The 22,434-nt window shown below is 39.4% G+C and overlaps 1 protein-coding gene across 7 annotated transcripts in view; it reads right to left on the bottom strand.

Annotated features, from left to right (window-relative positions):
• TBL1X (transducin beta like 1 X-linked) overlaps positions 1-22,434 on the bottom strand; it is a 203,517-nt gene that overhangs the window by 15,599 nt on the left and 165,484 nt on the right. For all 7 annotated transcript variants that reach the window (XM_052773754.1, XM_052773755.1, XM_052773751.1 and 4 more), the window contains 6 exons: positions 20,866-21,115; positions 14,254-14,386; positions 5,500-5,641; positions 2,553-2,616; positions 2,352-2,449; positions 759-819 (listed from right to left, as the gene is read on the bottom strand). In XM_052773754.1, the coding sequence (XP_052629714.1) occupies positions 759-819; positions 2,352-2,449; positions 2,553-2,616; positions 5,500-5,641; positions 14,254-14,386; positions 20,866-21,115 (748 nt within the window). The remainder of the gene's footprint in view (positions 1-758; positions 820-2,351; positions 2,450-2,552; positions 2,617-5,499; positions 5,642-14,253; positions 14,387-20,865; positions 21,116-22,434) is intronic.

The following is a 22,434-nucleotide window of genomic DNA, read 5'->3' on the forward strand; positions in this document are numbered from 1 at the left end:
TTTTAAACTCTGTTTGACTATGCCCCTCAAAAATTCTTCACTTTGACAACTTATCCAGTTTGGATCATGAATTCAGTCATCATCTTACCAGTCTGGTCTCAGGTGAATTTAAGATTATGCCAATGATTGCCTGTTACTCAAGATTACTTAATATCTGTGACATCTCCTGTCTTCTTGAAGCAGACCAGATCTACAAATGACCATCCAAGTAAGGTTTTGGTGCAGCAAGGTTTTGAAACTCAAGGTTGGCAACTGACTTCTGATAATCAGAGAAAGCAAATACTGAAGAACTTCAAGTCAAAATTAAAAGCTAAGAAATTGCTGAGGACCTTCATGCTTGCAGTGATAATTGCAAGCTGCATGAGAGATCCGGCTGCTTCTGTCTCAACTAAGCTTCATTGCAACAGGAGCAGAAAGAGTGGAAGAGATCCCAGACACCTCCACGAAAGTCTCTTCATAAATCACCACTTGGTAGTATTCAAGCAGATAGGTAATGACAGAATCATTCAGCTAGGTAGACATGGCTGGTGTTTAAATCCTCTCCTAGAATCAGTTTGACTCTCAAAGCTGGTTCTCACAGAACCCCATCTTTCTGAAAAAAGAATAAACCCACAAGCCACGATACTCAGGATTGTTAAAGCACAAAAAACTTCGTTCAAACTTCTCTCTGGCAGATAGGTTTTTACAAAAGGATACATTACATTGACAAAATTAAAAACTGCACTTCATTTTACTAACAAGAGTTATGCAGAAATTACCTGAATGGAAAGGAAACTGCTGTTTAGCTTCTCCTGTGTGAGCATCCCAAATTATTGTTGTCTGCATCCGAAGGAAGGGGGAAAAAAAAGATTAGTGACTGTTCAGCTCAGAGAAAACAAACAGAGACCACCCTCGCTGAGGAGCAATTCTAAAAGATGGACTGATAAAATTATTGACTGCAGAGAGCCTTGTGTGCTGAACAGCTGAAAAAACAGAAATCACTTCCAAATATTACAGAATAATAATCTAAGTGTAGATAAAGAAGTATCACGCCTACAGAGGAAGTAATATAACTGCTAAGAATGGGCACATTCTCTCTGAATAATGCTAGAAGACAGCACTACACATTTCTAATAAGTATTTTGTTACAGCTGTTTCAGTCATCTTCTTCAAATAAGACTTTTTCCCCTTTTCAAAGATGCAAGTTCTATTCCAAAACTACGTGATACTACATTTCTAACAATTAATCTACCAAGTGAAATGTTTATCTAGCAGCAGAGTACATATTACTTCTTGCCACTGTGGTGGCACAGACCAAAGTGTAACTTGCTTACAACAGGTTTAATCCATACTCACAGCACACGTAAGCAACTCCCCTGTAGGGCTCAATACCACCTTCTGAGTGAATTATCAATTTATTGGGAGTTTATGATTCCAGAAAATAAATTAAGGATGCCTCATCTTGCTGATAATGGATCATCTAAAGAATCACTGCTGTTATTGGGAACATAAGTTTGCCAGAATAATGGAACTACCATTGGAAGACAAGTGTAGCTGAATATAAGCCAGTATTAAAAGGAATAAAACTAAGTTTCCATTTTCACAAGTAGGTGAAAATATAGGGATTCAGCTAGCACAAGCCCGAGTGAGTTTCCCTAGACTCCCTCTGTCAGTAGCTGGAGAGAAGCACTGTCAGTGCATCTCACTGTGACACAGCCCACGCAACCCATCATTTGGAAGTGCCATTTTTCCCTCCAAATTTTGTAAAGGAAGCCAAGGATGACATACACATCTAATTTTTAGATATGGAAAGTTAGGCAAGATGAATGCTGTGGACTTTCAGTTTCAGTTTTAATGCATTTGTGCTCATCATCATCGGTCATCTGTTCATTTTAATCTCTAATATGCACTCAGCTGTAACTACGTTTTGCTGGATTTTGAGTTCAGAACTACCTTTTTTTTGCATATTTGCATAGGAAGCCATATATATTTCATTCAAATAAAAGTGTTTCAATAATTAGATGAGCTAAAAGGTGCACTGTCTTTAAGATCACTTCCTTCCTGGAAATAGTTGATAAAACTACAACCGTAAGTACTGGAAGCAGTTCTTTCCTTAACTGAGACACGTTTAAGATGCAATTTTACACAGGGGGCAAATGGAGTTGGTTTTTTTAAAGTACAATCTTTTACATAAAAATAGTACACATTTATGCAGCCTCAAAAATGTAATCAACACACACTAAAACATATTAAAGAAAAGTAAACTCTCCAGGATGCCTGGAGGAGAAGAAAATAATCTTATGGAATTCAGCAGCACAAGCTCACTGAATCAGCACATTTTTATGTTAGAATAATGTATTTTTAAAACTCACTTTATCAACACCAGCACTTAAAATATAATTCCCCTTTTTGTTCCATTTCAGGGCAAATATTGGACCTTTATGTTGACCTAAGGTGCTTGCAAGGTTACCTGGAATAAAGAAAAGGTTACTATTACAAATTGTTTACAAATTAGCCAAATTACAGTTCACTGCTGTTTGGTGCTTAAGAACAGTAAATGCTGTTTGACTTACCATCTTCTGTCCATATTCTTGCAAAACCATCATACGAGCCTGTAGCCAATAGTGTTCCATCACTCTGTTGGGATATATACAAATGGCAAAGGTCGATACTAGAGGAAATCTGTTTCAACCAACCTTATCCTTTGCCTTCCTTTTCTTTTCTTTCTTTTTAAAGGTTTGTGCATTGTGATTTATAGGAAATCTGAGTCCACACATTGAGACAGATTATACTATGATTTAAACTAAAGGTTATTACTGCAGACAGCAAAGAGGAAATAAAAACCCCTAACATACTGTGAAATACTGGAATACACCATCAGATACGAGTCATTTAATCAAAAGGATTAGAACAAGAAAACAAGATGTAACAAATTCTATGGAATTCTTCCAGATAACAAACAGATACTACTTCTTAGACATAAAAAGCCTATAAAACATCAACAGATCATCTAAATCCTGTTTAAATCCCAGTTCAGTGAAATTCTGGCACCGATACTTGAAAGAAGGACCTGAACACCTAAGCCACCTACACTCACGGTTAACACCTCAAATGCTACCTACCACCAAAGCAGCTGCTTCCTACTTGTCTGAACACAGACTCCCACACATGCTCAGAGGCATAGTACCATGATGGATAGCCTGAGAAAAGTTGGATTCACGGGTCCCAATTAGGAGAAAGAAAGCCCAGAAACTGTCATCAGCAAATTACATGGGTTCTGCTGAAGGAAGACCTTCACTGAAGGATATATCTCCCGTGCAGCCAACGATACTAGAGTTATTGGGCCAGAATGAGAGTAATTAAAAAGGAACTTGACTCCGCAATCTGGTGAGACAGGTACTGTTAGACCTGGGCATTTAGTCTTTAACATTTTAGCACCTGGATTAGGAGTGAGATTCACCCTATTTATCTCCAGACATCCAGAAGTTGGGAGTTAGTTTAGGAGAGTAACCTAGTCTCCCTCTATAACTAAGAGCATCACACACCTCTGGAGTGTAATTCATGATCCCATTTGCTTTAGACTTCTGCCCAGACCACCACAAAGGCACATGTCTCTCTGCTGACTTAGAAGGAGTCTAGGTGACTTGTTCAGATGGTTAAATCTAAGGGAGTTGAATCCTACCCTTGGTACCAAAGGACATGATCTGAATATGGCCTTTAGAAATAAGGTTTCTTATTATAACATGAATCACATAAACCAGAGAAGAACCAATTTAATATCACCAGTGTGAAATTTTCACAGTGAAATATGATTAATATTGTGGTTCTAAATACACAATAAAGGCAGACGGCATTTCTAGTATCATGAATAGAAAATTAGGAAAAAGCATAAAATAATCCTTTGAAACGTATGTCCGCTCCAACCCTCCAAAAGCAGTGAGTCAGAGCAGTTGTAGATTTAACTCAAATGTATAACGATGTAGGGGGAAAAATATCAAAACCTAAGCCAACTTCACTGTGATACACACTTATTGGGACCACTGATGAGAACAAAGGTGATACAAGCAAACAGAGAAAAGGGAAGGAAAGCTCAGGGACTAGATGTACTTTATCCAAATTTGTTGGTGGTAATTCACATTCTTTGGAAAACTTTAAGTAAGTTGGAAGCACTTTAAATTAGGCACATTTCCTTACATTAAGTACTAGCACAATGCAAGTGAAGTATCAGTGATCAGTTAGGTCTGTAAAGGCAAGGAACTACTACAGGAAATACTAGAGGATGCCCTATATGTTTTGGACAACTTTTCTCATAACTGTTCTGCACCTTTGCGTGTTTTCCTCTTTCAATTACTCTTTTCCTACTACTCAATTCAGTTTTTCCCAACTATTTTTCTTCACTGTGACATCCACAGGAAACAAGTAATGAACATTCTTGTGTTTTACCTTTAATTGCTTTGTTAACCTACCTCTGCTTTCTGTACTATTCACCAACTTCTTGCATTGTGTCAAGTATAAAATACATAGGGGAAGCTGATTTGTGCAGTGGCCTTATCTTTTACTTTTGTGAAGCACCTAGCTCACCTGAAGGACAATAATATTGCCATAAAGATTAATCGAATCTTGGTCTCTGGCCAGCAACTGAGACTGTATGTAACCGCTGAGAATCCTTTCTGGTACTTAATTTTTAATCTGTTTTCCTATGAAAACAAGACTAATGTGATCACTCTGTCTGTACTAATATCAGCAAAACAGAAAGAATGCAAGTGATCTCAAAATTAATTAAGGTTCCTGCAAGGTGTTGTAAGTTCTTTTTACAATGCTTGGTGGCAGAAAGGAGACATGAAGCAGCCTTAAAGCTGCCCAAAGACACTGCCCAGACACTGGGGATTCTTAACAATACCTGTCTCTCTACTCACTTCAGTCTTCTCTGTGCAGGACTGTATTATCTAAGATAGAAGGTTTTGCAGGATGAAAGTAAAAAAGGGATCGGGCAAGACAGTTCCACCCAGAAGGTGGGTAGGTAAAGAGAGAATGACTACGCATGTGCCTACCAAGACAAAGACAATAATGTGAACATGTTTTGCTATGCACAGCATAATTCAAATGAAAGAGGGTCTTGATAGTCCAACTTCGGAAAAAGCTTTGCTGGTGCTTGTATCTCCTTACATGCCAAAATAAAGTAACTATGAAATGCAGATACATTATTAATCAGGCTTCACTACTACATAGATTGCTTGTTTAATCTTCATTCTTAAAGTTAGCCAAGTTTATTTTTACCCATGCTCCTAAAATAGAGATATAAATACATCGTTATTAAGCTTGAAGATGGCAACAGCCCTGGAAAATTATAGCGTGTAGGGGAAAGTTCAGCCTATTATGAGTATTTGAAACAAGAGGTCAGTAGGTTAGGACAGAGCTCTGGTCACCTCAGATATAAAAGATATGGAGCAGCAGCTGTAATAGCCTCTGAATTAAATTTAGACAGTTAAAAACCATGCACAGTCTTAGAAGTTAGCTTACATTCCAGTCCAATGAAGTCACATCCTTATTGCTGGGGACATCGTGTCCTCCTTCTCTTATGCAGTGCCTCAAAACTAGTTGAGTGGAACCACTGTTGCTGTTTTCATTGAGATTCCATATTCTGGCCGTTGAGTCTCCGGATCTATAAAAGCAATTGTGCAGAGATGAAAACTCCTCTTGGTGGCGACCCAGCAAACAATGAAAACCCTCTATTTCTGTTTTCATTGAGAGAACATCACAGCCTTTAAAAAGTAATTTTTCTTTCCAACCCTTCCTGCACTCCGTATACTTTTTAAAAAATGCAAACACAAATTTAAATCATACATATCATCTGCATCCACATCATCATTTGCTTTATTCAGAGAATTTTTACCTAAAATACATTTGCTTGCTCTCTACATTTTGCAGTTCCTACCTGAAGTCGGTATCGCCGTAACTGAGACGGTCTGGGGGAACTGCGCATTACACACGTAACGCCGTGGAGTCCCCAATGAAGACAGAAACACAAAGGCCGTGCCCACAAAAAGCGTGCCCAGTCCCAGTAGCTCCCAAAGGCTTGCCGAGTCCCCGGCGTTCCCCTGGTGCCGCGGTAGGCTCTGACCACGGCGCGGCAGGACCTCCAGGGTCGCCTTGGCAGCAGCCTCGGGGAAGGGGACCTCGAGCAGCGCGACAAAGGTGCTGCGGTGCCACCTCCCTGGTCCTGCCCGCGTTCCTCTGACACCTACTGCAGGAGCAGGAGGTGAACTTAAGGCCGCCTTTAGTTTGGCCATGGCCCTTTCATAAGGGACTTCTGCTCAGGACAGACCAGAACACAGCCTCTGGCAGAAGCTGTTTGCAAAACAGCTTCTCAGCATTAAATCAAGGTACAGAACCTCAAGATTAGGAAAGTAGAAAGGTAGTTTAAATTAATTTTTAAAATTCATTTCCATTTCATTTTTTAAATTCATGTCTACAGGCTCCTTTGCTCTCTGTAGCTTGGCTGCTTAGCTCACATTGTCCGAAAAAGTGGCAAAATAACTATCGACATAATAGAGCGAGACAGATACAGCATCAGGATTTTAATCTTTTATAGACTGAATCTTTTCTAGGGAGATGTTTGTATTCCAGGCTGAAACTCTGATTTTGTTTAGAAAAAGTTGTGAGGAGGAAGTAAAGTGTTTATCATAATCTGCTTGTAAATAATATATTTATTTTCACTTTGCATAAATCTTTCTTCCAATGAAAAACGTCTCTGAGGTCAGAATCAATTGCAACGGGGTGGAAGATACTACGCTTTCTAGTTTGTTGGGATTTGTCTCTTGCTCCCCCCCCGCTGCTTTTTTTTAAACAATCAATAACAACAACAGCCAAAATAATCAAAGTACCCTGGATTGCTTGTTTTGTCCAGAGAGCAATTTTCATTTACATGCAGTAAGTAAAATCTTGGAGTAGAATTAGGATCTGTCTTGTATTTCCAAGAATTCATACAGTCTAGATGAAATTTCATTGTTGCTATACCTGATGTGTTAGCTTTTTCTTTTTTTAAAGTCATGACTAAAACTTCCTTTCCTATACACTAACAAGCAGAAAAAGTCTTCCTTCGAAGACTAAAAACCTAAGATCCATTTTTGCTTTGATAAGCCATGTTTTACTGAAAAGGAAATCCATTGCAAGAGAATATTAATTTTTCTTCTGGTCTACTAATAAAACATTTTAATTATTTATACTAGAAGTACCAGGCAAATTTTAAACACTTGACGTGTCTTTGAGTGCAAATATTGACGAATCAAGTATCGAACTTGATTATCTTTGTCTATTATTTTACCAATAGTTTAGCCAGATTTTACATGAATAACAGTTCAACTGTAAAAGCAAAAACCTCTCTGCCTGTGTCAGTGGCTCTGAGCTCTGCTCGGTCACGGCACGCCTGGAGAATGTGCCCCATCGCCTCTGAACCCTTTGTGTCAAGCTGAGATGTAATGGCTGGCCAGGGCTTTGCCAGCCTAACCGCAAGCTACTGCTGTACAGCCATTCTTTAATTTTTGGCACCTATCTTTCATGTTAGTAATTAAGAAATAATTCGCACCAGGATAATTTTTGCCACCATACAGAGCTATGACTGTAATATAACTCCTTATTTCTTCAGAGGTCTGGAAAACTGAACAACAATTTTGCACATTGGCTAGAAAATAAATTTTTACTTGTGATAATTTACAATAATGGGAACATAAGTCTTTCATAGGCTTGCGTTATTGGTTAACATGCTAAGTAGGAAAACCCTTCAGTGCTGGCTTCTCCACTATATAAGACTCTGGGCCAGTCCTGCCCTTATTGTAATAATCCAGTTTGTTACTGGACCCTGTGAATAAAGTACTCAGTCACTTGGCTATCAAACACAATATCCTATTTGCTAGTTCTAAAAGGGTTATGTTTTGTTTTTCAACAGTTTTATTTAGTCAGTTTTCTGGCAATGCTTGGGCAATCTTATTTTCCAGTATTTTAATTTTGTTTTTCCATTTTCTTCTTCCTAAGGCTACATAAGCTATTATGCGTCCCTGCAGAGAGGCTTTATAAGCCTACCAGTGTGTGGCAGGGGTATTTGTGTGTCTTCCCTTTTGTTGCTGGGAAAAAAAAAAAAAGAGTATTCTCTGCTCTGGAAAGTATTCCGATTTCTGTTGAATGATTCAGTGAACCCTGCCTTATTAGAGGACCATAGTTCAAGCACAATTCAGAAAGATATTTAATCTCCTTAGCCCACAGAAGCATTTCTATCTGCATGATAAAGCAGCTCATTCCAACATGCAAGTCATGAACACTTGAGTAATAGGTATACTGTTCTGCACTATGGTAGAGTACTGCCAAATTTTAGGAAGGCTAGTTCTGAAAGAATTTTATTTCATGCCCTCTAGCCCCAATATAATCATGAATCAAGATGGACAAATGTTTGCAGAATTTTATTTGTGACATATAAAATCTCCATTCCGTAACTGTCAGCGTGGAGGTTAAAATAGCTGCAGTTGGGGTAAAGAAATTTCCAAGATGGTTGTTGAACCTTGGTATTTCTAATCTTCAGCTGCAAGTCCTATAATCAGTGTTATTTTGGTATGCAATATTGCTAATGTGCATTTAATACTTCTGGCTCAAACAGGTTAGACTTTTGATTAGTTTATTTTAAAAGAGATTATTAAAAGCATAAAGGGAAGGAAAATCCTCCTCATAATATACACACCTAACTTCTACTTAATAAAGCAGGTCTCTTAAAGTAAGCACTTACGCTTCTAGGCAGTCAGTAGAGGGAAGTGCCTCGGAAGTATCCAGAGGGACATCTCTGTCCCACTCACTCTACAACATTGCTCCCTGCAACAGGTTATTCAAGCGGACCTCGCCTAATAGCTGATGGCTTTGCATTAATGGATTTGATGCAATGAGGAAACTGGCCCCAATAAAGTCACCTGCTAATGAATAAGCACTTACAGTTAGCAGAATTAACACCTGGCGCTGACTAGGGGGGTGATGTGTGAAATCAACCCCCTCAACCCGGTAATTCAAAGGGATTATTCAGAAAGGTAATTCCCAGTGGATCCTAAACCACTGATACAAGAAATACAGTAACTCAAAGTATCATATAAAACCCACAGTGATGACAGGAGAGGGCCTAGAAACATCCTGTCTTGATTCTGACAGAGACAGCCATAACTGAAAGATCTTGGACAACAGCTTTCGTGGCTAATTATTTTGCTGACGAGGGAGGCAAAGGTGCACGGAGCACGCTGCAAGAGACAAAGTTCCCCTGTGTGAAAGAGGCTGGTATAGATCAGCAAAGATAAGCAACGATACCTACTGTTGGATTTTGGGAATGAGGCCAGGTCCCTCTGCTTCACAGCTACGAGAATTACTTGAAGGGCATGGCGGGACGTAACGGAACGGAGCGTGCTCTCGGAAGCAGCAGTTGAACACGCTGACAGAAACATCCTAAATTCAACTGGAAAAGCTTTTAGAGTTCAAGGCTCTAGCAGCCTTGACATTCACAGTCCGTCCACTTCCATACTGGGAAATTCAAGCATGTTCAGGAACACTCTGGGTCACTGGACCATGATGACCTATGCTAGAAAACTGATAGGTTATTCCCTGGCCAGATTTTGGCCTGTTTTAATTAGCACTCTTGCTCCGGGCCCTGATGTTCTCTCTGAATAACTCCTGGGCATGGCTTGGTGGTTACAACATCCAGAGACGATTCCCAGTGTGCAGTCTGTTTGGCAGCCAGGACAGTTTGCTAGCACAGACACCGGCCGTTCTGTGCCAGTTGGCCTCAGTGCCTAGGAATATTCCCAGGCATGGTTAGTTTACTAATGCAGACGTAGCCGTAATGGGTTTCTGCACTACCCAGGGAACATAACCATCTGTAACAATTTACATGTGTCATAAAATTAAAACTCAGATATTGAAAGACATCTCACAGAAGAAATCAGTCTTTGAAGAGGAAGACAATTGGCTTTTAAGAGCAAAATTGGAATTACGGTCGGGAATGGCCAAATCTTGAGATTTAGCCAAGCACCTACTTTGTGGTTTTTTTTTTTAACCTGTCCAAAACACTGTATGCAACTACTTGTTTTGGAATGTTGATTTCCTTCATAAAGGGTAATTAATCCTCTTACATGGCTGTATGTATGGACTTTACTGTACTATTACAATGCTTCTGTTCAAAACATCTAAGCATTCTTCTCATAGGCATCTGGTGACAGTCATGCCTTTGATAGCCTTTACTGGTATTCCTAGTCTCCTCCATCCTCCACTTCAAGGGTTATGGGTGTGGTGGAGGAGGAAGAGCACCTACAGAATATATTTTTTCTGGCTATTTGATCAGAGAAATTCCTGTCTCCACTGTTTTTTGGGGTTTTTTTAAATAGCCCTTTGTAAAGTCCAGAGAGTATATATTCCTTTGCTAGCCTTCACACCCTAAAAATCATAGCAATTGGTAGATGGGACATCAAATATCAAAATCCCTTTCTACCAGTGGGATACTCACTAATCTGGAAACCAATGCTCTGGTTTAGGGTAATTCATTCTACAAGAAAATCCCCTTACACAGCTTGCTTCAGATTAGGTTGTGAACCTGCATTATTCTTTCAGTGCTTTGAAGATTACATCAGGTTGCTGTCTAAACTGCCGCTAATTGTTAGAAAAATTTATTGCTTGTGTAACAAGGCTTGAAGAAAATAATTTGCCAGGAATTGAGATTCGATTGTGCTAGGCACTTTATAAACAGAACAAATGTGTTATTTCCTTTATTTAATAGTTAGGTTTTTATATGCCTTTTTTAAGAAGACAACAGATGGGTACTCTCAGGCAGATGGGAAACCAGAAGAAAACTATGGACTGGGCAGCACAATATGGCTATTACAGAATCTAACAATTCAGTGTCCATGCATCAGACTAACTGCAGTTTTCTTTTTTGAAGCATTACTTTGTAAATGACAAACAGAACTGCAGCATACTGTAGATCTCGGGGAATTTCTCCCCCTTGTTTAATTGGTGCTGTAACACATAGTTTACCTGTAGATAATAGCTTGCACTATTATTATACCAGACATCTCAAATACTTCTTTGTGCAGTGGCATAATCAGTCACTCAGCTCTCTTCCTTCAGTTTCATTTTCTTCTGTGCATTCTATGCCATTTCACTCACGTAAGCTTCATCAGGCACTCACTGCTGCATCACCTGAAGGCTAACTGCATCACATACTTTGTCTCTTATGAGCAGGCTAAAATCTGATCAAGACGCACATGGATCTAAATTGTTTGCGTTTTCATTGCATTGCCATTAGTCTGCATGAGACACAGCACCTGACTGTACTTTCTAACCACGCACGTATTTATGTGCTTCCAAAATCAGTAGCAAAGCTTATAACCACACATGTATTTATGTGCTTCCAAAATCACTAGCAAAGCTTATTAAGAAAGACCTATTATACTGAAGGTAAAGCTTAATTGAAGGGATAGTGAGATGGTACTCCTCTATCTTAGACTTCCGAGTAATGGTTCTGATTATCACCCTCCAGGTTTACCTGAAGCTGTGTAAGATATCACTGTCCCAGGGATCCACCTACCAATGCTTAGCACCCTGCAGCAAAGTTAAACACTCACTGGTTCCTTAGTCACTGCAGTACATACTGTGGTTTATTAAATGGTCCACCATTTAAACTGTGCACACCAGGACTCCGAACCACGGATCCTAGGGAAGCAGTCAAGTACGGCAAGCACTGGCAGAGCGGTGACTCAGATACCGGGAAGGAGTTACCGATGCTAAAGCCAACAGCTGAGGTCTGAGCACCTATACTTGACTCCCTATGTAATGAGTTGAGAGATGTAGGTACCTGCAGAGGGACAGAGCACTTGAGCAGATGCCTAATTTCAGCTGTGCAGATATTCTCCAGAATAAAGCAGCATCTTCACTTCACCTCAGGCGCCACCAGGTGTCCCTAAAGAATAATTCTGTATGGTATCCTTTCGCCCCACCGATTGTCCTTTAGATAATAACGTGGGTGTGCTAATCACCTGCAGACTGTTCTCCATAGAATTCAAATAAATACCATAATGGATAAGTTTACTATTAAACAGTATATTTTTTAGGATGACAGGGCTAAAGGAGATCTATTGTATCAACAAATACAGTCCCTTTATTTGAATGATCCTAAATATGAGAGCTATTTTTCTCAAGACAGCCTGTGAAATTCTAATTCAGCTTGTCTCCACTGCCGGAAAGCTCTTCCAGATTTTACGAAACCTTCTCTAGATTTTCATCTTTAATAAGAAACAACCATGAAAACAATTTAATGAGGTTAACTAAATTCTTCTTAGTTTTTGAGGTTTTCTTCACTGCTAGGCCATGATTTAACATCTATGGGTAGTCAAAGCATTTAGGCATACACTGAAAAGTTAGAGGAGTAGTACAGGAGCGTGTTTGTTCAGGATCATTTGATGTTGATCTACAAATCATTATGGAGGCAGTAACATTTCCTGCACATCACAGAGTCTTTGCCTTCCCTTGATCCACTTATTTTTCCTTGGAAAGATCCTCTCGAATTTCAGCTGGGACGATTAAGGAGTATCATATGTTACAGTTCTTCCACATTTGTCAATCCTAATTTTTATTTATTTATACATTAAATAAATCTCTTTTTATGGCTCACTCATATGTATGCTGGGAAGGGACAATCTGTGTGAAATAACTGTTTTATACTTGCCTGTTTTAACTGGAGACTGACCTTAATGATCAGGACTTCCCTTCTTAATAATAATCATTTGCTAGGGATAAGTAATACTGCCATGCAGTATCACCTGAGATGCTACAAAACTGAGTGGGTAGAGGAATACGGTTAGCAGAAAATAAAGCAAATGCATGGCATAGGAGCGTGGCTGCTATTACTGCTCTTGTCTATCATGGGATCACCCAGGGACCCTATCACAAACCAGAAGACCCACTGAGCCTATGGAAAAAAAAGAGCTGAAACCCCAAGTTTTTCATCCCCAAACCCTACATACAGTTTTTGCAAATTCTATCACTATATCCACTTAAAATTAGTAAAAGAAGATACTTAGTGCTACAGATGCTAAAAGTACGATCAGGCCTGGACATTACAGAAATGAAGCATATTCAGCAGGATTTAGTTTTCTAAAAATCCAGTTTGTTGTCTGAAATTATTCTTTGGAAACTTCAGTCTTTACTCTTGTAGAGATCTTGTGCTGTTTATCGAACCTGGTATTTATTTCTCCTATTTATTGTTTCCTATTTGCACTCTAATTCCTTGTTTTCATGTGTTAAGTCAACAGAGAGAAGATGACTATTCTGATGATCTTGCAAAAAGCTGGAAATAAAAAAGGGACTCTCCTCTTCCTTGTAAGAAATGTGTTCTGATACTGCTAAGCAACTTTAAGTGATGAAGACCCATTTATCTCTAACGTGTATCAGCTTTCCTCCACGCTCCCAGCTAGACTTCTCAAATTTAGCCTTCATTTTAAGGTTTAACTTTAAGCATGAACAAACACAGATTCCAACAGTGTCTGTATATAGCTCTTGGGGTGTGTTTACGTTAGCATTTTTGTTTGGATCAAAAGCGCTTTTTTGTAAGTCAGTCTCCTGACTGTCCCACTTACCATGCTTTGGTTGCCATTGCTGAGCAGGCCTGCAGAACACAAACTAGACTCCTTTCCAATGACACTCAACCAAAATATGCCCTCAAACCACTCCTTAATGTTCAGCTCATCGGACAAAACTAGGTCCAGCCTGAAGCCCCCCCCCATATAAACAGTGGTGACATAAGGTCCTCACACAATAGTGTTGCTCTACAGATCTACTCCTGTTTGTGCACCACGCTAACGCAGACATAGCCAGAGAGAACTCTGATTTAGTCTCTCCATGCTTTTAAAAAGAAAACATGGATGCCAAACTTTCTGAGACACCAATGTGAACCAAGAGCAGTAGATTACATGAACTTCAAATACCCTGAGAATTACCCATAGCTATTTTAAAAACCTTTAAAAAAATGTATGTGTGTTCAGGGCCACAGAGTGCACATCTTAAATGTGCAAATGCTTCATATTCTGCGTCACCTTATAATTACTTAACTGCTACATAGGTACAGTACTGCTGAAAAAACCACCTTCAGGCTGAAAAAACAGTGAAAAGAATACTCATTCTTCTCTAGTATACACTTGCAAGTTCTTGCATCTCTAAATACATTCTAATTGCAGCAGCTGGTTTCAGTCATTGTCTTACCCAGATGCTAGCAGGTCACTGACAGGGTTCCAGGCACAGATGAACACCTCTGATTCATGACCCCGAAGGACTGTTGCTTTGTTAGGAGGAATTTCAACATCCCCGTCAATTTCCATTGGCTTTGAATGATTATCTGTAAGGAGATATATCAGAATAAGTAGTTTGCAAGATGCTGTTAGGTCTGCTTTAAAAGACTTTAGGCTACCCATGGCCTAAAGCTTACAGCAACGTATACACTACAAATAATATTCTGTGTTGTGTCACTGACCATATTATTCTATTTTGTTCCCTATGATGATTCAAATTTATGGTATTTCCTCAAAATGTAGAGCTTCCCAAAATATTTTGTATAAATGCACGTAGCTTTTCTTCCAAAAAATAGTTAGCATTTATTTCAGTATAGTTTTTTTTTAAAGCTGGCTTCGTTAAAAATGACTTACAGATTTATTAAAGTAGCAGACTGCCAGGTTTGAGAAAAGCTTTATGCTGTTTTTTTAAAAAAGTAACACACAGCACATACTTTTTCTTACACAACGTCCTGTAAGTAATATGTGCGCTACTCGCAGATGAAGAATATACCAAGTAAGGACTTAATTCCCTGAGCACAGCAGGGGAACAGTGAGTGATCACCTTACCAAGGATATCAAAATATATGTAAAGGTACCAACTGAGGCACAGATATACTTAACCTTCATACTGTAATTCTGGGGTTCTTTAGACTGCAGTCTAAGTAACTTTGTTTTATAAAGCTCTTTCATTTCCTTAAGGAAAAAAAAGTTAATTTAAAATGATGAATTCCTCTTAGTGGCAGCAATTCATTCCAATTTGCATCATGAACAATGTTTTCACTCCAGATTTTCATTGCTTCAGTACAAATCTTCCTCATTCGGCTCAAACTACGCTTCCTGGCAGCAATGCAAGATTATTATCCTCTGCGAACAAGACACCAACCAAGGACAGGTAACACACTGAAACAGCAGATGTTACACACAGAAGTGTGGCCCATTTCGCAGAAAGCATATCCAAGAGCAGACAGCTGGCAGGCTGGGGGAAAGGCAACCTCGTGTTATCTAATCAATGCCTTGGCCAGCCGATCTGCTCTGATTGATCAAAACGCAAGTTCTCTTCCTGGGTTAAGTCTTTTAGTTAGTCATTCTTTAATCACATATGGAGATCTATAGGTTCACAAGTGGAATAATTATGCTCCTTTATTGCCACATGTTTATGGCATTTAAAATCAGCCATCTGTCCTGATACTCAAGCTCTGCTGAGCTATTGCCCATCGACTGGCAAAACAGACTGTAACGTTGCACAACTGCCATCGGAAGGAAGATCTCCAGATTTCTACCCTTACCCAGGCTTTCAAATACCCTGTTCTGCTCTGCCTAATTTATGCTGAGTCACACAAGTAGCACTTCTCATTGCATGTTTGGTTTAGGTACCCTATTAACTATGTCTGTGCCATACCTATGCCATAGTTGGAATGGAATGGAATTCGCATGTAATTCAACGAGTAGCATAGCACTGAGTAGCAAAATCAGAAAACAACTAACAGTGGTTTCACAGCTCACATTTCTAATTCAAAGTATCTGTATTTTTAACTACACTTATTACTTATGGACTTGTTGCATAAAACTAAACATATTACAAATGCCTATTTGTAAAATCTACACCTATGCTGAGTCCCTGTTTAAGCACTGTGCTTGATAATTCCCTATGTGTATAACTGCTAAAATTAATACTGTCAAGATATACTAGTATTCGAGATTTAGCCTGACACTAGCAGCTGGGAACTTTGATATGTTATTCTCAGCAATCAGGGCAATGATGAGCAAAGCACTATTAAAACCCATCAGAAGATACGAGTCTAGAACTTGCAATCCTCTATTTCTCAGCACAGCACAGAATCACCAGGTTGAAAGCATATTTTCATGAGAAAAACAGCAGCATGGTAATGGCTACACATTCATCTGTGTCCTGTTCACAGTGTGAGTTGGAAGCTGGGGGTAAATCAAGAAGAGCTTTCAAGTGCTATAATTTGAAAAATTTAAATGAGATGCTACTCTTACTATATACGATCCTACTGTTACCTGCCTGGCTCTAAAGGCAGAGCTGCTTTTCACTCTCAAATAAAACCAAATGACAGCTTAGAAACAGCATTACTCCAAGGTCCCAGAGTCACAAGGTGCTATCAGAGCAAGGCCATCTGATACTTAGAAATATGTTTCGTTTGTACATGGCCAGATGGAGGAACCTAGATACACACTCTGAATGTTATTAACTGCTATGAAAAAAACCCACAAATAGTCATGCTGTGAAAAAGAAACCTTGATCGGCTGATACCTGCATTAGTACATGCAAGACTGGCCTCTGGGAGCAATGAAATACCCGCAGGATTATTTTCTATTGTCTTCCAGTAATGATTTTGACACTATAGCTTTGGTGGTTCAGGAGAAAAGGGAGGGAAAGATGAGGAGTCTTTCAGAAATCGTTCGCAAATGCTCACATTGTATGTGTTTTCTTCCTATTTTCACCAGTAGTCAGGAACGTTCATATTTAGCGTTACTGTTAAACACAAAAATTAAAATGCCCTGTTGAACAAACGGGACAGTTCGTGCGTCTCTGCTGCTGCTTCAGGCTCTTCTCAGATTCAGATAGACACTAGCAGTATAAAACGGATACGATTATGGTAACAACAAAGAACTGCGGCAACCCCTGAGGACAAGACAGCACCCTCGTAAGAGTGCTGAGCTCCTTACACAGCAGGAGCTCTTGCGAGCCCTGTCTCGTGAAAATTTGGCTTTCCTATGGATGCAGCCACAATGTGCATGGAGAATGAAAATAAATAGGTAAGATACAGTAACCATCAAGAATAGGCTTCTTTTTTCTTAAAGCATCTTCAGAGTAGAAAGCTCTCGGTTAAGACCTCATTTGCACAAAGAATGCTTCTGAGGGTGTCTCTGAAAGAGAGGACAGTTCTACCGAGTCCAACAGACCCTCATAGGTGAAAAACAGAACTCTGCAGGTCACATAGTGGAGGACTCTGCCCAAATGGTAACCATTTTCCAAAGGCCAGAGAATCTTTGGTTAAGTCTACGCTATATTATTCTAATTTTTTTCCTCAAACGTATTAAAAACCCCATCACTGGAAATTAGAAGTCATATTCCCCCAAACTATTATGATGAAGCTTTTTTAAAAAAAATATAACTCTAACATACCAGTGAGTAATATTAACTCTATTTCCTCCAAATTAAAAAAAGATGTATTTTTAAGATCTTAGCAGTGCTAACCCTGTCTTTTCTTAGGAAATGTGTTTTTTCACTTAAATCTTTGACAGGGCTTTCACTGAAGTTGTTCTTTACGGCTGTAGTTATAATAAATGAACTGGGCTCAGTCTTTTTTCCAGAGCTTTATTTTTCTTCAACCCAAGCCAATCCTTGCAAATATAATGAAACAAACGACACTAAAAATATTTGAGTTGGAAAACAATCCAAAGTTTGGCTCCATTTCTACATGCCAATTTTTATTTTTTCTACTAATTTTTAATGTGACCCAAAGCTGAAAACACTACTCAGGAAGCAGCAAGAGAAGGCAGTGATTTTATTTATTTAGTATTTGAATCTGCACCTCAAACTGTTGTTATTGTTAGATTTTTTTCTGTCTCTTCCCTCCCCTTCTTAAATCAAATCACCTTATCCTATTATATTGATAACACCACATACAAAAATATATTAAATATATTAACACTTTTTTGGGAAGACTTACAGTGTCAGGGAGAACTCCATGTCAGAATAAATGCAAACTAGGTAACTTCCCAAAGACACCTCTTTCACCTGCTCCCCCCATCCTGCTTTTTTATGACAGTTATGACTAAGGACTAGCACACTATCCAAACCCATCCCACTATATGCCAGTTCTGCGGAATCCAACAACAGTGAAAATGAAGGTTTGGGAAGTTTCTCACACCTTTTGTATCCGCGGTCTTTTCCACCCAGCCGCTCTCCCAGCTTTCACCTTACCTATTTTACATCCTATCCTAAACTTTTGTCCAATCCTACCCTAAACCTTTTGTCCTAAGCTAAGCTCTTGCCAGACCCTTTGCCTAAGTCTATCCTCGACTAAATAGACTCTCTGAATGTGGTGATAAGGGAAAAGCTAAGGCTGGATATACAGTTTGCCCTGCATAAGCAATGAAAAGGAAGGGTATGACCCTTTTGCTATTTCATTAATGTAACTATATTTTTCTAACTATACTACAAAAGAGGGAAATACAATTGTAAGTGTTAATCAGACCCAGCCAGTAAACTGCCAGCTAGATTTGTTAGTCTTTATTTCTAGTGGTTTCTGATAATTATGGAGGCAGATCTCTTGGAGTTTATTTAAACAGGTCTGTTCGAGGGTGAGAATGCCAGTTTTGCAGTTCTGTGTGCATCTCCCCTGTATAATCCGCATCTGAGTTGCGCTACGTCCCCTTGCTGATATCCTCTGACTGCCTCAGACAGAAAGGTTATAGTCCTCCCAAGGCAAGGGAGGCACACAGATCAGAGAGTGGGCTATCCCTGGGTTTCTCAGCAGCTTCTCTCCAAAGCCTCCTTCTCCTTAAATTGCCGAGCTCACCTCTTCACCCAGGATGACCACCTGGCACAAGAGCAGCTGACAACAACACATGCCAGCTGCCCAGCTACTCCTCAAGGACTTTCTGTCTTCCCATTGCCGCTGCTCAGTTAACTTGTCTGCCTGGTAGGCTGCTTAGCCACAGTAATGCTTTGAAATTTGCTGTCTGGTAGAATCTCATTCACTGACACATATCCTACCCCTGTGAAATTTTACTGGACAACACGGTATCATGTTCTGGCATCCTGCTCCAGACAGAGCTATTGGATGATATTAAGTCATACAGGACTTCTCCTCCTCAACTCTCCAAGGAAGGTCTGCAACTGTTCATGAAAATCCTTCTATTAAAAACTGCTGAGAGAATTATTATTTTTTAATAATAAAATGGCAGATCTGAGCATCAAGACTTAGAGTGTGGTCATACATCTGAACTGATCTGCAAGGCTTTTCTTTTATTAATACCATATTATGAGTGTTTCTTCAGATCAGAAGGAAATAAGTCTGAGTGGTTCTGTATTAGTGATGAACTGATAATCAATTTTCTACCTTAAGAATTTGGTTTTTTTGGTCCTGACACAGGAAGATGTTCCCCCCAAATTTTCACAAATCAGCTGAAGGAAAGTGTCAACAAACAAAATGTCAGTGTTTGATACATTTAAAAGTGTTTTCATTTCTGTCTGCACCCCTTCACATATGAAATAAATTCAATTTCAAAACAAAAGGTCAGTTGGAAGTAAAACCTAAGCAATCTGTAGTCAAAAAGCAGATTAATATTTTCAAATTTTTCCAGAACTTTTCTACAATTGCTTTCTTAAATGAAAAATGTAATTTAAATAACTTCAGTTTTATTAGGGGAAACTATCCTGTCTAACTGGAATTCTCTGAAGAAAAACCTGGTTTGAAAGCATTTTTCTCACTGACCGACCCACAGAGGAATCTATTCAGATCAAAGAGAAGATGGATACTGATAAAGGTATCTCCTCTGCAGATCAAATAAAATGTGTTACATGACTATAGTCCTGACCTGTTACCTGTCTAAGCCAAAGAGCTCTTGGGGCTTCCTACAAAGCCTGCCATGCGTGTTCCTCTAGAATTTCCTCAGAAGGCAATCAGGCATTAAGGTCTCATGTCAGAAGTTAGCCAGTGCCCTAATACAGCTTGCACACAGAAACCTGAACCATTAATCGTATCTGCCCCACAATGTTAGCACAGTTGTCAAGATGTAGTTACACAAGCAGGTATGTCGACTCCTTGTTTTATATGCCTGACTTTAGATGTCTAAGATAGGAGCGCCGCCTCCCACCGTCACCAATAAACAAAGGTGAATTCAGAGCTCTTGAGAACTGACTGTTCCCACAGACTAAGGAAATCTTGGGAAGGCAAGACATTCAATTAGAGATCTGCAGTGGACTGTATGACTAAGCATGTGCTATTAAATAAAAAGGCGAGGAACTCTTTCCTCTGTGCCTTCAAGACGGGCTGGCTGCATCCAAGTTGTCTGCTGGGAACAGTCCTTGGCACATGTGAGTCCCTATCCCGTGCTTGGCAATGCTGTTCAAGAATGGATAGCTGGTATAGTCCAAACTGTGCCAAGGACCACGCCAAGGCTATGGATGATCATAGGATAGTTACTGCTCAAGGCTATGCTCTGGCCATGCTTCATTTACACAGGTATGGCTTGTGGGTCCCAGACTCTCAACCCACCTCCCTCCTAGCCTGGCCAAAATGAGAGAGCGCATACAGCTCCACTTCTTGATACTGTCCTCTACTTGCAATTCTGAAGATATCTGAAGTTTCTGGATTCTGAGAGGAGACCACCAAAACATAGCACTGTGACGTGAAACGTGATTTTTACTCAGCAGCCTTTCTAGAAATACCCTACCCTCCTGAAATGATTCCTCTGAGTTCTACTGCCTTGCAGACACCAACAAAGTACGAGAATATTATTGAAACTCAAATTGCCCGGTAGTTGCAAGCAGCTGCATGGGTTGGCTTACTTATTGCATGTGCCCCATTCTCCTCTCCATTCACAGTGGCTTCTCCGTTCTTTGGTGTGTTCTGCTGGGAAACAGCAGTCGTAGTTGCTCCCGCTGTTGCTGCCGTTGCTGCTGCTGCCGCCGCTGCACTGGCTTGTTGCTGAGCTAGTTTCTCTCTGAATGCTTGCTGCCGGGTCTGAACAACATCAGGCATCACCGCGTCTATCAGAGACAGTGATTCTATCGGCCTGCCGTCAAATACTGTACCATCCTGCAGGGAAAAAGAGCAGAAGTGAAACTGCAAGTTTAGGATCTTCACCATTTAAGGTCGGCAAAGAGGTAATGACATAAAGAAACAAAACTAGGTTGTGTGAAGAAACTGCACTTTGACTAAACCAACAGTGCCACATTATTACGGACAGTCTCTCTCAGATCCAAGATGGTGGCACCCATGTTCCACTTAGAAATCTGTTTGATGAATAAGTCATTTACTGTAATTTTATAGAAAATTCAGGCATAAACACTTTACATATGCAAAAAAATTATGCTGGGGAAAAAAAAATGTTTGATGACAGAAAGTTTCTCTGCGTTTTGTATTTGGAAAAAAAGAGTCATGGCTAAAGCCACAACAAAAGCAAATAGACTTTGGTTGAATTGTTTGTCTTCCTGCACTTGCAGAGGCATAGAAATGGAAGCAGCTGATGAATAATGAACCTCAGCCAAAATAAGATGTATGCACAAATTCAGTGGTTTCTTACGCGGTGTTCATCAACCCGGTACCACCAGTTGTAGCTGATTGTACAGGACTGCTTTACCATTATTTTTCTTGTATGCCGCTTGTTTTATTCATACTAGTTATGGATTTCATTTTGATTTCTGTAAATTAGGCTTCAGGTTTAACAACTGAGTTAACCTTTAAGGGCTGTTTTTTAAGACTTAATACAGACTCAGGTCAATAACTGCTGTATCTACTTAGCTTTACTTCACTTTCACTTTCCTATTATCTTCAATATAGGAAAAAGGTTTTAGTAGCCTCCGTAAAGTGCCATTTTACTGATCTTCTGCAAACTCCCCTTAATTCTTTAAAATTTTCCAAGACCCAGCAGTGAAAGATTTGTGTTTGAGGAATAGTAGATAAGATTAGGATATGGATAGATGAAGTAGCTGGGAAACAATATAATTTTCAATAGATAACAATAAAGAAAAATAACCATTTGGCTGACTAGTACGCTTCTGTTGGACTAGTCATTGAATTACCCCTTACAATTACAATATTAAGATAATACATATTTGTTTCCTCACGGGGAAGAAAAGGAGGGGAGAGTCATTAGAGAAGAAAAAATATAAGCTCTCTTTCTCCTCAACATTTTTTACGTAAATGTCTCTACAGACATTTATTTGAATCCTGCCTCAAATCCTTGCTACACAATGAAAAAAATGTTTGCCAATGAATTTTGGCATTTACATTTTTAACTGTAAAACTGCTCACTGGATTATTTCCATGACTGCCCTTTAACAGATCACAAACAATACTTAAATTTTATATACATTAGTTTACAGACTCACTGATTACTCGCTGCTCTTGAGTAA

Source organism: Harpia harpyja, chromosome 22, assembly GCF_026419915.1.
Source record: "Harpia harpyja isolate bHarHar1 chromosome 22, bHarHar1 primary haplotype, whole genome shotgun sequence".
In the NCBI taxonomy this organism is placed as follows: Eukaryota; Metazoa; Chordata; class Aves; order Accipitriformes; family Accipitridae; genus Harpia; species Harpia harpyja.